This window comes from Lissotriton helveticus, chromosome 8 (genome assembly GCF_964261635.1).
Source record: "Lissotriton helveticus chromosome 8, aLisHel1.1, whole genome shotgun sequence".
In the NCBI taxonomy this organism is placed as follows: domain Eukaryota; kingdom Metazoa; phylum Chordata; class Amphibia; order Caudata; family Salamandridae; genus Lissotriton; species Lissotriton helveticus.
This window is the reverse complement of record NC_136069.1, coordinates 81661181-81677765: the sequence shown is the minus strand read 5'-3', so window position 1 is coordinate 81677765 and position 16585 is coordinate 81661181. Positions and strand designations below refer to the sequence as shown.

The 16585-nt window shown below is 45.6% G+C and overlaps 1 protein-coding gene across 7 annotated transcripts in view; it reads right to left on the bottom strand.

The window, feature by feature from the left end:
• Nucleotides 1-16585, bottom strand: part of SPICE1 (spindle and centriole associated protein 1) — a 591766-nt gene that overhangs the window by 405827 nt on the left and 169354 nt on the right. For all 7 annotated transcript variants that reach the window (XR_013599733.1, XM_078656677.1, XM_078656679.1 and 4 more), the window contains one exon: nucleotides 13257-13359. Coding sequence is in view for 6 of the 7 variants with exons in the window: in XM_078656677.1 (XP_078512803.1) it covers nucleotides 13257-13359 (103 nt within the window). In the remaining variant the exon portion in view is untranslated. The remainder of the gene's footprint in view (nucleotides 1-13256; nucleotides 13360-16585) is intronic.

The window sequence follows — 16585 nt, the reverse complement described above, 5'->3', positions numbered from 1 at the left end:
TACGAAATGAATTGCAAATTATGTAAACAGACATATAAACAAAGGCTCAACATTTGGCATTGGTAACAGAAGGGCAACTCTTAAAAAGTATTCAGCGATTAATTCAAAGTAACCTCAAGTCAGTTGCTGTGGTTAACAGAGCGTACCTCTCAGACATGAGGGTATAGGCTCTGCACGTGAGCAGATGTAGCATATGATCAGCAATATATGACAATGAAATGGCTGAAGCGTGGACCAATCATGGAAGGTAAAGCAAGACAGACAGCTTGTAATAAAAATCAGATTAACTAAGGTAATGTTGCCAATTGGGAGAATGAACTATCGGATTCATTAAGGCCAGTTTCAATGGAGTTGAAAAAGTACATCCACTTTATTTCTCGTATATTGAGAATGTTGGAAATGTTTCCTCCACGTGGTCCCAGTGTGACTTTTTCAAGGACCAACCAACGTAGGCTCTCAGGTGGGTGGTTGCTCACTTTGAAATGTTCCACCAGTGGTGCCCCTTCGACCTCACAGCGAATGCGGCTCATATGTTGCAATATGCGTGCCTTGATTTTCTGTTGGGTCTGCCCAATGTAGATCTTCTGGCATGGACATAGAATGGCATAAATGACGTTGTTGGAGTTGCAATTACTGAAACATTTCAATTTCACAGTTAGGTGAAGGTAAATGAAGTCTTTGGTCTGTATCGTCAGATCGCAGGCCTTGCAGTGGCCGCATTTGGAGTGACCCGTTACAGGTGGTAAGTTCCACAGAGTGTTGAGCGTGGGTTGACTCTCAGGAGATAGGAATGAATTTACGACATGATCCCTGATGCATTTGGCTTTCTTGAATGCATGAAGAGGAGTCTGGGGTTGTTTAATGTCATCGGCAACCAAATGCCAGTGTTTATTGATAATTTTTTTGATGCTATTGCTCTTAGTGCTGAACGTCGTCACACAGACAATTCGGTTTTCTTGCTCTTCCATTCTGTTTTTGGGTACAAGTAGTTCATCTCGGGGGTAGAACCAAGCACGTTTACGGGCCTTTTTGATCAAACGTCTAGGATAGCCACGGCTCAGTAGACGGTTCGATAGATCCTGGGACTCAGAGAAATAATCATCCTTGGTGGAGCAGTTGCGGCGTATCCTGAGGAATTGCCCAAAGGGGAGGTTATCCCTGAGGGCACGCGGATGATGGCTGCTGTAAGCCAATAAGGAGTTCCTCTCAGCTTGTTTGCGAAACAATTTGGTGCAAAGTCTACCAGATTCATGATATATTGTGACATCCAAAAAGTCGATAGAGTTGCTGTCTGATGTGATGGTGAATTTAACGTGCTGGGATTGCTCATTGAGCCACGTAAAGAAAATGTTCAATTGGTCTTGGTTACCATTCCATATCAAAAGGATGTCGTCGATGTACCGTACCCAAAGGCCGACTTGATCTCTGAATGGGTTATGTTGGCTGAGAACAGTGTCCTCTTCAAATGCTGCTATGTATAATATAGCTACGTCAGGTGCAAATGGAGCCCCCATAGCCACTCCAGAGGTTTGCAAGTAGAAGTTGGTATCAAATAGAAAAAAATTCCGGGTCATCGCAATTTTGAGTAAGGCTACAATGAACTCAGATGGCACTTGAACAGGTGCAGGACGTGTCCGAAGGCAGCGGTCAATAACCGTCAAGGCTTCCTCTTGGGGGATGCAGGTATAAAGGGAGACGACGTCACAGGTAGCTAGTATTTGCTGAGATGGATCATATGGTATACTTTCAGTTATATTGATGGTATGCATTGTATCTCTGAGGTAGGATGGAGTGGCCTCTGCTAGTGGTTTAATAAAAAAGTCGATATACTTTCCCAATGGTTCCAAGATGGACCCGCACCCTGACACGATGGGTCGGCCGGGTGGATTAGTCATCCTTTTGTGGAGTTTGGGTAGGGTGTAAATAGTTGCCAGGCGTGGATGTTTATTGTTAAGAAAAAGGAATTCATTCTCAGAGAGGAAACCAAGATCCAATCCCTCTTGTGTGATCTCTAGAATCTCTGTAGCAATGGATCTGGTGGGGTCCGATCTTAGTACTTGATAACAACTGGTGTCTTGTAGTTGGCGCAAAATTTCAGTTTTATACGCAGATTGATCCTGGATCACAATCGCCCCGCCCTTGTCGGCCGGTTTGATGACAACTTGGGTATTCTTTGCCAGTGTCTGTAGAGCAGTTTTCTGAGATCTGCTAATGTTGTAACGAACAAAGGTTTTGTCTTGTAAGGCCCGTTGTACATCACGCCAAACTACCGTTTCATAGGCTAGGATTTGGTTGGACATCGTGCTGGCATAGGGGACAAATGTGGAAGGTGGTCGTAAGCCTGTTACGGATGTTTTTGACTGTGTGTCGGAATTGCGAAAAAAGTACTTTAACCGGATTTTCCGAAAGAATTTGATCAGTTCAGTTCTTACCACGAAGTGGTCAGGGTTGTGTGTGGGGACATATGATAGTCCCTTGCTGAGTACTTGAACTTCAGTGTCACTTAGTTGTTGCTTGGAGATATTGACAATGGGATTTAGTGTTGCATCGGGCTCCGATGGGTCTACCAACGGTACGTCTTGTTGCGAGTGGTCCTCTCGCCGTGAGGTTCTGGTTGAAATTGGACTTGTTTGGACGGCTGTCCTTGACCTCCACTCCAGTTGGTTTGTTGCTGCTGGGAGCCACGTTGGTTCTGACCACGGGGCCATGAATTGCCTCTTCCTCGTGGGGGTCGCCAAGATCCACGGCCTTGTCCTAAAAAAGGAGGGAATAACTGAGGAGGATAATTGTAGTCAAAATAAGCGTATTGGTTACTTGGGCCAGCAGAGTCAGGCTCTCCCTCAGAGCTATAGGAGGAATCCGAAAAGGTAGAGTAATTACGTCTGCCTCTGAAATTGCCACGACCTCTGGTGGTGAAACGGCCTTGTGTGTCCTGTCGATAATAATCGTCTTGCAGATATGGGTATGTCTTCTTTTTATCGTAGAGACGAATATCTCGTGCCAATTTTTCAAGTTTTCGGTTTTGAGTTGTTAAATCAAAGTCTTTAAGTGTGGCTTGTAGATTAGTTAAAGTGTCCTTTGCGTTAGCAAAGTTGGAGTCAGCGGAGATTTCTGCTTTCAAAGCGGCAATTTCAGCGGAGAGTAGTACTACCTGGTCTTTGGCAGTCTCGACGCCCAACACCATCCAGTGGCGAGAGCAATTATTGGATATGTGGCTGAAGCCTTCTCTAAATTTCGGAACTTCAATGAAAATGGCCGGTTCTATCTTGATTTGCAATCCTACTGGAATTATGTTCTCTTTGAGGTACTTAGTGAGCAAATGACCATGCCAGCGGGTGCGGACCAGTTTCTTTTCCAGGCGTTCAAGACGTGAGATTTTGTCTTTTAATGAGAAGTCAATTGTTGGAACATCAGATTGAAAAAAGATGTTGTCAGGGTTTTCAAGCAATTTGTCGATGTAGTCCTCGGAGTAGGACGTTAATACAGTTTATTGCATTCTATTATGTGTATATGATACTCCATCCCACTGTGAATTAAACCGTGTGGATCTGAATACATTTGTCTTTTGAATGATTACGTTTCAATTATTTAATTAGTTCCCTTGATACACTGGGACCCCTTCCTTCTAGTACATATTTAACCCAGGTCCCAGTGACTTTACATGGGTACACCCCCTTGTGCATACTCTACCTGGTGTTTAGACTACAACTCCCATGAGCCTTTGTGTTGTGGGAGGTACTTAGCGAGGTGACGCACTGAGGCGGATGCGCGTAATTCCGTTTTCCTGCTGCTGTCTCGACGTCCCGTTTTGCCCTTGCCTCCTGGTCTTCTTGCGGGTTCCTGTCAGCGGCCTTGCGAGGAGTTCCCTGCTTCCTTGCCCGATATCCTTGGAGCGGTGAGTCTGTTAAAGCGCGGCTGCGCTTATAGTATAGAACGGAACGCTGTGTGTCAGCCGATCACGCGTTACCGTTCCAAAATCCTTCCAGCATATTTTTCGTTTACACTGCGGAGCACAGTAGTATCGGCTACGTGTTGCCGTAGAGGAATCTCTGTGAATTAAGCTGCGGAGCGCAGTGTGTGTGTTCTGGCCACGCGCTACCATTACCTAAAGTATTCTTTAACGTTTCAGAACGCGGAGCTATGTGAGTCTGGAGGCCACTTGCTGCCGTGTTTTCGTTGCCAATTATTCATGTGTACATACAGCAGAGTTCAGTAGTGGATACTACGTACTACGGTGTGTTTGAAAAGACTTTGTACTGTTGGCTTGGAGACTCATATCCAGACTCCAAAGGACTATGATTATGCAATACTCCTGAAGCCAAACGTATTCTTGAGGGTGTACAGAGATTTAAGAAGTAGTGAAAATCTCTGCTACTCCTTTGTTTAGATTGGGAGTTCCTGCCCAGTATAAAAGAAAAAGCCTTGTTCTTTTATTCCTTGGTTGGGATTAGGCTTGGTTGTTTTCTCACTCATTCTAAGGACTGCTATTATGTTTTGATTACTCTGATGGAGGTGTACTTCTGGTTCCTTTCAGGTATTTCATTATCTTAGTGAGACTATATGAGAGTAGCATTTTGGTTATATGTGGTGTATAACTGTGTTTCTATGCTTATGTCATTTCAGAGCCTTTTATCCCAGCAGTTCCTTCCCCTTCCCTTATATCCCTCGCCTAATGGTTTGAACTCCCTGTTACTTAAAGTCGGGGTGTTGATAACATTAGGAGGTGGACCGCTATGAGCAACAATCGGATCCTGTGGAGCGTAATCCTGACACTCGCGGTACATGCACTGCTGGAACCTCATTTCAGTTTTATAGTGAGGGAACAGTTTGAGCATATTCAAATTTCTTTTTGACAAATAAAGAGGGTCAATTGAAAGGGTGACATCGCAATGGACACCCTTTAAATGATATATACAGTCAGAATATGTACAAGCCATGTCTTCCCTGGACCAGAAACAAGCATCCTGGGACGGTTTAGGGCTAACAGTCCTCATCAGCCAGGCTAGTTTGAATCCAGCTTGCCTGACTGATGAAGAGTGTTACCCAGAAACCGGTTCAAGGAAAACCTGGCTTAGCAGTACGGGCTGGACTGTTCCCATCAGGCACAGGGTCAGAACGGATTTACATATAGCTGGGTCTGAACTGAGGTGGCAAAGTGAGCTAAAGAATGATGATGGATTCAACCCAGATCTGTGACTGGGGGTGGGAGTCTGAAAGGTTTCAGCGCTACATCCATCTTCTCCTTGCGTTTGCTTTGTTCGCCTTAAGTTGGCAGGGTATGCCCAGACGTGGGTCCCTTGCTCACTTTGCCACTGGATTCAAGCTAGCCTGGCTGATGAAGGATGTTACCCAGAAACCAGTCCCAGAATGCTTGTTTCCGGTTCAGGGAAGACCTGGCTCAGCAGCTCGGGCTGGACTGTTCCCATGAGGCACAGGGTCAAGACTGATTTGCATATAACTGGGTCTGAACTGATATGGCAAAGTGAGCTAAAGAATGATGATGGATTCAACCCAGATCTGTGACTGGGGGGGAGTGTCTGAAAAGTTTCAGCGCTCCGTCCATCATCTCTTTATGTTTGCTAAATAGTTAATTATGCCATTGACATAAAAATGGAGCCTTAGCATTGTTCCCAGTACGGACCATTGTAAGTGAGCCACTCAACAGCAACGCATGGAAGGCGGGTTAAGGTGACATTATTTACCTTTCTATCCAATGGTCTACAGGAGAGTGGAGGGCTGAATTTACAAGCATTAATATTTTTATTTCCGCAAAATGCGGTACAATGACTATCCCAGGCAAGGACAGAACTGAAGATCTGGGAGGATGTTAAGGCACAGACAAGCAATAAAAGGACCACATTTTATTTAATGCTGAAAGAGGACTTTCCTTAGCGGTGAGGTGCTCCAATGCCTTAATCGTTACTGACTATTCTTGACGATAAGACATTCAATTTTGTAACAGGGTGCCCGGTCAGGTAGAAGGGGAATCTCTCTGCACGGACTGGTGCACTGCTGATCTTGCTTCCCCTCCATCTTTAAATCACTTCCAGAGCAATTGGAATGAAGACGAAAGCAACCCGTGGACGGAGACTGAGGAGGACGGCGCCTTTAACTGGAGAAGCCTGGAGAATGACGCTCCGCCCCCTGATGACGCCGTAAGCACCGATTTGGGTAAATGTCCGGAAAACCAGCATCTGGCGTGTGACGACACCCTCGGGGACTTCAGAGGCGGCGTTTGGAGAGAAGACGGGACGGACGGAGTTTCCAGCAACTAGATAAACTACGAAGACGAAGTCAGCAAGCCAGGAGGCCAACGGTTTGGCGGACCGCCGTGCCACACTCCCGAGGGAGGAGTGTTGCTGCAGCAGGTATGGCAGCGGTTTGCGAGGTGGGTCGGGAGACGGGGGTCCTCAGCTCCCTGAACACCGCTAGCGTACCTACCCTGATATAAAGTCTCATTTCCTTCCCACTCCTAGTATAAAACGCCCCCCCCTCACCTGTTCCTACCTCACGAGTGATCACTAGTCCGGTGTTTGTAAAGCACTTTGCACTGGTGTGCCTGCACTACCCTAGTATCCCTTGGGCGCCATAAAAGAGATCGAAGTTGCTGACAGTTGCTCTCTCTCTATCTTTTACCCGGTGGGACGGCCCATGGGAGGAACTAGACGAGGAACTGTACCCGGACCTCAAAGAGCTAAGAGGAAGAAGCTTGAGCCCTATTGACAGACAGCAGTCATCCTGAACCATCGCCAAGACGGATCCCGCCGGATTCCAAAGGGAAAGACTAACCTCCCAATACAAAAAGACCTTAACTAATATAAAACCCTACTTAACCAGATCTAGTCTCCGGCCCCTTTCTGGTTCCCCGCCACATCTGGTGTCAGAAGTGGGATCTGCCACTTCCATCTCGCAACCCAAGATGGACCAATTGATTCAACATCTAATAAAGGGGCAAGAAAAGCTAGAATGGGCGGTTGAACGGCAAATGAATTCAGCTCAAGCGGATCGGGAGGTATTTTAAAACACCATTACAGCCCAAATTGAGGGCCTGAGCAACGCGGTGCAAAACCCCAGCAGCCATCCGGTAATAGACAGAAGGGGTCCCCGACCCATCCATCCGGCGTCTCCCTACAGAAGTATGTCACCGGAGAAGACCCTGACGGATTTTTGACGAATTTCGAGAGGGCAGGCAGGGCTTGTGGGTGGCCCGAGGAGAAATGGCCGTTCTTCCTGGCTCCATTATTATCGGGAGAAGCACAGGCTGCATACCAAGTAGCCAATGCTACGGGTAATGCCCCATATGCAGAAATAAAGGAAGTCATACTGGACCATTTAGGATTAGACGCGGAGGCGTATCGCGTCAGGTTCAGGAAGGAAAGAGGGGTACAAGGCGAGTACCCGAAGACTCTTTTTCTTAGGTTGAAAATGGCCGCGGATAAATGGCTCAAACCTGACAGCCGGAGTAAGGAGGAAATCATGACGAGTATCTACTTGGAGCAATTTATGGAAGCTCTACCCTATGGGACACAAAGATGGCTAAAGCAACACTCGGGCCTTACTGCCGCTCAAGCCATAGAAATGGCCACAAATTACTCCCGAGCTCATCCTAGAACAATGCCTTGGGACCTGGAGAAAACCAGCAAAGCCATCCAGAGTACAAAACATGAAAAGAAAACCAAAACCGTTCCAGAGCTCCAACGACTTAAACCGGTTAGAATGGAACCCATGTTAAAAGGCCCACAATGTTTCGAAGGTGGAGAGTGGGGCCACATCGCTCGCCTCTGTCCTTGACGAAAACCCCAAGAAGAACCGATGGAGGTGGGATACCTACCCAAGGCAGTGATGTACACAGCGGAGATGGGCACATCTTTCTATGTAAGGGTAAAAGTCAATCAAAGACTTATCAGGGCTTTGTTAGACTCAGGGTGTAGGCAGTCAGTTATTCAGAAGAGGCTTGTGCTACCCCAACAGATTCTACCTGACTCAGTCGTGCACATCAGATGTGTGCATGGGGATGTGAAGCCCTATCCCTTGGCACAGATAACAATATTACCCGTAGGAAGCCCGCCTTGTACGGTAAAAGTAGGGTCTGTAGATTCTCTTCCCGAAGACCTAATTATAGGGGTAGATAACCCCGATTTTCTAGCATTATTCAAAAGAGAAATACATGTCCCCATGAAGGGAGTGACAGTCCCAAGTCCCGCATTTGTGACATCAGAGCCTTGGCTTCTTGACCTAAGTTTCCAATTTGCACAAGCCAACGATTCCACTTTATTCAACGCGTGGGAGTTGGCGCACGTGGCCCAGAATACCCCCAACAATACTTACCCTAAATTCTGGATTAAAGATGACCTTCTTTACAGAGAAGGTAAGCCATCTGACTCCCTGCAATTAGTGGTACCAAAAGACTTTAGAGAGCAAATACTGTTCTATTCCCACACCCACCTGACAGCAGGTCATTCGGGTGCTGAAAAAACTACCCAACACCTTTTAAGATACTTTTACTGGCCAGGAATCTATAAAGAAGCTGAAGAGTACTGTAAGAAATGTGAGATATGCCAGAAAAGAAATATGTACAAGCCTCCGGCCGTCCCATTACAACTCCTACCTATAATAGGGAACCCCTTCGAAAGGGTGGGGATGGATATAATAGGACCTCTACCTCGCACCTCAAAAGGGCATTTACATGCACTGGTAATTGTAGATTACACCACTAGGTTTCCTGAAGCCTTTGCCTTAAGTGCCCCTAATGCGAAAAACATGGCTGAAAAACGACTAGAATTATTTTCCAGAGTGGGGTTTCCAAAGGAAATACTGAGAGACCAAGGGACCCCATTTGTGTCCCGTTTAATGAAAGAAGTATGTAAATTATTGGACCTGAGCCATATACGAACAGCGGCCTACCACCCACAAACCGATGGGTTGGTTGAGCGGTATAATCGAACTTTGAAGACAATGTTAAAAAAAAATGTTGTTGGTAGAGACCCAAGACTGGGATAGGTTACTGCCACTAGCACTATATGTCCTTAGGGCCCAAGTTCAAAGCAGCCTAGGTTGTTCAGCATTTGAATTGCTGTATGGGAGACAACCCCGATCCCTTTTAGAAATAACTAAAGAGGCCTGGGAACAAGAGAAAAACACGGACCAGAAATCCTTCTTAGATTACACCCAACAACTAAAGTCTAGACTTTTTGGAGAAGAGTCAGAACCGACAAAAGAAATATTGTGACCGGGGAAAGAGATGGAGAACCCTGGAAAAGGGGGACTGGGTCTTGGTTCTGTTACCATCATCCACAAAAAAATGTCAGAGTGAGTGGTTAGGCCCGTATCCCATAACGGAAACCATCGGGAAAGCTACCTATAGGGTACAGAGATCACCTTCCCGAATGCAGACTTTTCATGTAAACCTATTAAAAAAATGGATAGGACCCATACCCAAAGCAGCCCAATTCGGTCTCCCTACCGGGTTAGACCAAAGCACTTTAGATCAGCTGCCGGTGAATGAGGAACTGTCAGATCACATGAAGAGAGAGCTTAAGGTCACCCTAAAACCGTTTTCCACAATGTTTTCGAACCTGCCTGGTCGAACACATCTGATAGAACATAAGATCGAAACAGAAAAGGGTAAATGCGTAAAACAGAAAGCATATAGAATTCCTGCCGCTAGAAAACAGGATGTAAAACGGGAAGTCCAAGACATGCTCAACCTAGGAGTAATAAGACCCTCTAGGAGCAACTGGTCGTCTCCAATAGTAATGAATCCTAAACCGGATGGAACGACCAGGTTCTGCATGGATTTCCATGCTCTAAATGAGATTTCCACCTTTGACACTTACCCCATCCCCAGAGTGGATGATTTAATAGAACGAATAGGGGAAGCTCGGTTCATCACAACGCTAGACCTTACAAAAGGGTACTGGCAGGTACCCCTCAGGGAAGAGGATAAATGTAAAACAGCCTTTTCAACTGAGGATGGTTTATTTGAGTTTAATGTTCTTCCTTTCGGGTTACATGGGGCACCCGCCACCTTTCAGAGGTTAATGAACAACATACTACAACCATACTCCACTTTCTGTTCAGAGTATCTGGATGATATTGTTATTTTTAGTAAAACCTGGTCAGAACACTTGGGTCACATAACCGCCATTCTGAAAGCACTGCCACTGGGAGGATTACATATAAATGCCAAGAAATCCTGAGCTGCCTACTCTAAGGTAAAATACCTAGGGGACATGTTAGGGGAAGGAGTAATAGCCCCCCAAGAAGAAAACATTAAGGCCATATTGAATGCCCCCTTTCCCAAGACAAAAAAAGAGATAAGAGCATTCCTAGGTCTAATAGGATATTACCGAAGGTTCCTGCATAAGTTTGCTATCATGGCCAGTCCACTCACCGACCTGTTAAAAAAAGAAGTCAAACCCTATAGAATCCTAAATCCACCAGAAGAAGCTAAACAGGCTTTTCAGGACCTAAAAAGAGCCATAACAACTAATCCAGTGTTGATTCCCCCTGATTTTGACAAACCCTTTTCCTTAGCCACAGATGCATCCAACACAGGGCTAGGAGCCGTGTTGTCCCAGATAGGTGAGGATGGGTTGGAACATCCGGTCTTATACATCAGCCGAAAGTTACATCCCAGGGAATGCAAGTACCATACTATAGAGAAAGAATGCCTGGCAATACGATGGTCGGTAGACAAATTAAGGTACTACCTTGAAGGAAAACCCTTTGTCTTGTACACTGACCATTCCCCACTGCAGTGGATGTATAGGACTAAATCACAGAACCCACGAGTACTCCGATGGTTCCTCTTCCTACAGCCTTTTTCTTTTGTCATCAAACATAGGAAGGGTACAGAAAAAGGTAATGCAGATTACCTTTCTAGGAACTCCATTCTTCTCAATCGGCAGAAACCAGGGGGGGGAGGTATGTAACAGGGTGCCTGGTCAGGTAGAAGGGGAATCTCTCTGCACGGACTGGTGGACCGCTGATCTTGCTTCCCCTCCCTCTTTAAATCACTGCCAGAGCAATTGGAATGAAGAAGAAAGCAACCCGTGGACGGAGACTGAGGAGGACGGCACCTTTAACTGGGGAAGCCTGGAGAACGACGCTCTGCCCCCTGATGATGCCGTAAGCACCGGATTGGATAAAGGTCCGGAAAATCAGCATCTGGCGTGTGACGACACCCTCGGGGACTTCAGAGGCGGCGTGCAGAGAGAAGACGGGACGGACGGAGTTTCCAGCAACGTGAGAAACTACAAAGACGAAGTCAGCAAGCCAGGAGGCCAACGGTTTGGCGGACCGCCGTGCCACACTCCAGAGGGAGGAGTGTGGCTGCAGCAGGTATGGCAGCGGTTTGCGGGGTGGGTCGGTATACGGAGGTCCTCAGCTCCCTGAACACCGCTTGCGCACCTACCCTGATATAAAGTCTCATTTCCTTCCCACTCCTAGTATAAAAAGCCCCCCCTCACCTGTTCCTACCTCACGAGTGATCACTAGTCCAGTGTTTGTAAAGCACTTTGCCCTGGTGTCCCTGCACTACCCTGGTATCCCTTGGGCGCCATAAAAGAGATCGAAGTTCCTGACAGTTGATCTCTCTCTCTTTTACCCGGTGGGACGGCCCGTGGGAGGAACTAGACGAGGAACTGTACCCGGACCTCGAAGAGCTAAGAGGAAGAAGCTTGAGCCCTATTGACAGACAGCAGTCATCCTGAACCATCGCCAACACGGATCCCGCCGGATTCCAAAGGGAAAGACTAACCTCCCGATACAAAAAGACCTTAACTAAAATAAAACCCTACTTACCCAGATCTAGTCTCCGGTCCCTTTCTGGTTCCCCGCCATAAATTTGTTTTGAAAATCTAGTGGATGTGCACTGCTTTGGTATATGACCCACAGTGAGGTATATCCAACCAAGGCACTTCTTATCCCAGCTCTTTAGTCTGGATCAAAGGCAATTCGGATTTAGGCCTTCTGTTGACTGAAAGGCACTGGGGAAAATGCTGCTTGTCAAAAACTGGCTTGGAATGTCTAGCACAAAGTGATGCAGTTAAGATACTGCAAAGGGTATAGGTCATTCTGGTGAGTATTAGTTGGATGTGTACAAGAAGCTGTTAATTGCAACTAAAGTATGATTATTCACTGATGCGTTGTGTGTTGGTTCTGATTGCAAGAGTTCACAGGAGGTACTGTGTGTCGGAATTACTGCAAACATTTATGTATAGCCAAACAAAGTACTGCACTTCCATGGCTCCTTGCAAAGAACCTATTGGTCACCTTACAGACATGAACTTGATTAATATTTCAGTAGCGGAAGTCCATATATAGTCAAATGTGGTTTTGGTGGACATAGGGTTGTTAGCAATATGTGACCTAGATATATTGAATTCTTTACGATCCATTATTCATTGGAATATACAGATATTGTGTGTTGACTTATCCCATATGTGGAGTGAGGTGCCAGAATGTTCTATTTATATGTAGTATACTAAGTATCTTAACGCTTTACCATTTCCCAAATTAAAACTCAATGAAAATTTGTTTAAAAAAGAAATCCATTATGCATTGGAAAATACTACCCAAGCAACCTCGTTGGTGAATGGTGATAGGTTACGATCCATATACAGAGTTACTTGTACACATTATGATACTGAGGCTGTGATCAAAGCTTGCAATATCATTATAATGGTTGATTCTTAGGAGTCTGACTGGTTATCAAATCTTTATTACCAAACAAAAGAACCCAAAATATTGGGCATATCGGAAAGTAGTAAGAGAACAATGGAGTCAAAGACAGTGTTCATTAGGATTTCCCAAAACATTGGCACAACCAACTAGTACTATTTCAATGGGATCAGTTTTGACACACTACCACAATATTGCAGTTTCAATGCAGAATAGTGGAAGACCCTAAAAGTAATTTCTACTACTCAACAATTACGCTTGACCTTGCTTTTAAGATATTTTTGGTTACACCAACGGCAAGAACCACATTGAGAGGAGTGTTGATTAAAACAAAAGAGTATATTGATCCCGTGCTTCATGGCACCTGCCACGGATGCCTGCACGCTGATGTAGATGATTTCTTTGTACTTCTTTTGTTGGTCGAATAAAAGTAAATAAAACCTGCAACATACAGCTTTCAATGCACTAAATTGGATTGACCATGATTTTTGTTCAGCAATGGCAAAGACAACAACGGAGGGCATGCTTAACATTCATACAAGGATATTAAAAAAATATTGGGGAAGTCTTACCTGTGCGCCTTCTAGGAGCATCACCAAATAAATCTTTCACTGCTCCAAGCGCCAGATCAGATTTCTCCAGTACGTCCTGTAGCCGATAGTGATCATAGAGAACCTGGATGCAGAAACAAGAACAGCTTTACATTAATCACCAGTGTTTAAGGGTAAACTATGATTTTTTGTCTATTAACTCTCTCAGTAACCCAATATGGTGTGGATATGCCTAGATATGCCACAGGGGATCAAGCAGTACTTCTTTGATGAGGCATTAAAAAGGCTGGTTACTATTACTCTTGACAACTGTAATGTGTTATTTAATGCATCGAAAGGAAGAAAAACAGAGGTTTAAAGCATTTTATAAAGCACATTCTCACTATTACGTTACGGTGACTTGTGTCCCTTTAAAATGGGCCCTTGGTTCATATGATTGGTCTCTGTAATGGTACTGTGAGCTAAAACTTGTGAAACCGGTTACTCACTTTTGTTGTCCTGGTTCTGCATTGTAGGAATTTTCACTAAAGTTGCAAATGTTTGAATAATTTCCAGTTATGTTTGTGGACCGCAAAAATATCAAACCTAATATTTGTCCATACAGTTAACTGTTACAGTTATATGTCCATGAGATGTAGAGCCCTTCAGAAAAGTCTATACAAGGCAAGATTTCTTCTGACATGTAGACTATTGTATGGTGAAAATTGTTCCGGTAAACAACGTTGCAGAATTTGAAATAAAAAAGTAGGCATAATCTGTCTATCACTGGAGAAAATGTGCAGCCAGATAGGCTCTCTTTATCTATATCTATACTACTATTATAAAGGAAGAACTTTGCACCTTTGAGGTGGGTAAACTCGGGAACCACAGCGCCAATCCACACACCCGATACATAATTGTAATCGTCAGGGTGTGCAGATGGACATAGGCTATATAAAGTATAAAAATATGCATTATTTAAAAAATTAACATTAAAAAAAAAAGTAGTCCCTTCCAAGTAGCACCGGCCGCGACCTGTGTGCTGATGTCAGGAGCGCGGGGAGGAGCGGCGGACATGGCGCGGGGGAGGAGGGGCGACGAACGGCGGAATGGCGGTGAGGACCGGCGGACAGGCGGGAGGAGCGGCGGAGCGGTGAAATGATGAGCGCGGGGGAGGAGCGGCGGCTGAGGCAGGGGTCGGGGCAGGCGGGGGTCGGGGCAGGCGGGGGTCGGGCGGGCCCGGGCTGCTTGACAATGTCGGGGCGGGCAGGGGGCCGGGCTGCTGCTCAATGTCGGGGCGGGCGGGGGTCGGGGAAGCCCGATTGCTCCCGGACAAGGTCGGGACGGGCTGCTAGTATATATATATATTGATATAATAAAGAGAGAGCCCAAACCTTTGAGGCGGGTAATCTCAGGAACCACAGCACCAATAACAACACCCAATACAGCGTTGGAAAGGGCAGTTGCAGCAGAAGGACATAGGCTCTGCAGACGCCCACCATATACATTTCAAAGGTAAAAGAACCGTGGCAGCAAACTAGTCCCTTGTGGGCGTGTCTGCGTTGTGCTGTGGGCGTGTGCTGGGGGCGTGACAAACGCTGGGGGCGTGTGGTACGTTCCGCCCTTCATGCCATGTCTCATATCGTGTGCTAATCCCACCCTGCTCCCTTTAAATACCCCTGCACCCCATAATCATAACCCACCCGTATTCCTTAAAATACCCCAACACCCTTAAACACTAACCCATCTTAACCCTATAAATATACCCTGTACCCCAAAACCCGAACCTATCCCTAAACCCTAAAAATACCCCTGTACACCAAAACCCAAACCTAGCCCTGAACCCTATAAATACCCCTGTACCTCAAAACCCAAACCTACCCCTTAACCCTAAAAATACTCCTGTACCCCAAAACCCAAACCTAGACCTAGACCTGACCCCTAAAATACCACTGTACCCCAAAACCACCCCTGAACCCTAAAATACCCCTGTACCCCAAAACCCAAACCTAGCCCTGAACCATTAAAATACCCCTGTACCCCAAAACCCAAACCTACCCCAGAACCCTAAAAATACCCCTGTACCCCAAACCTAGCCCTGAACCCTAAAAATAACCCTGTATCCCAAAACCCAAACCTACCCCTGAACCCTAAAATATCCCTGTACCCCAAAACCCAAACATAGCCCTGAACCCTAAAAATACCCCTGTACCCCAAAACCCAAACCTACCTCTGAACCCTAAAAATACCCCTATACCCCAAAACCCAAACCTAGCCCTAAACCCTAAAACTACCCCTGTACCCCCATAACCCAAAACTATATCTGAACCCTTAAAGTACCCAAACACCTCAAAACATATACCTCAGTACCCCAAAACATATACCCCTATACCCATACTTACCTTATCCAAACATAAAAAAAACATGCTTTTACCATTCATGCATTTACAACGAATTTCGTTGTAAATGTATGCGTGGTAAAAGCATATCAAATGTAATGCCATGCGTTATAATGGCATTGCGGAGTCATGGTACTTTCGTAATGAAAGTATGCGGAGTGATGGTATGCGGAAAGAAAGTTGCGGAATAATAGGAGTTTACCCTCCCCCGACCCCCTCCCCCGGTAAGTACATTGGTAGCACGGCGGCCCACATCTCCGCACCATACTCATATTTTTTTCACCACCCATTTGAAAAATGCACAGGTCTCTCTCATTGATGGCCAGCACCGACATACACTTTTAGACACACCACCCGCCACAAGTTCTAGAAATTCGAATCTCGGCATCAGCTCAACATCCTGTGATTCCAGGCAAATCGCTTTGTCTCCCCGTGCCTACCACAAATAAATGTGTTCTTCTGTAATGTAAATTGTGCTCATGCCATGTTATCGAGTTCTCGCGATATATAATATTGCAAGGAAAAATAAAGTAGGGAAACTCGTGTTCACACACTACTGAACGTGCCCTCTTAAGTGCATCAGCAGTGCACTGTGAATATGAGCGTTTTACAGGCCTGTCACAGATAAGAAATGCTATCAAAACGAAATCCTACAAAACAATATACTACTGGCCGGCAGCAATTCATACCCGGACAACGTCGGGACGGGCTGCTAGTAAATGATTAAAATTAGACTGCTGGCTCTTTAAGAAGCCGGGGGCTTCCACTTCCCATTAGTCACTGTGCTGACTGTTGTCTCACTCAGTCAGTTCTTTTTTTTCAGACTGAGAGAAGGATATCAGAACACCAGGAGCTTTTTACACCTCTCTTTTTTAAAGAATGTTTTCCCTCCGGAATAATATATTTTTTTACACCTGTGAGAAAGTGCCCTCTTTCTGCATGGTTGCCCCCACTTTTTACTGAACTGCTGAT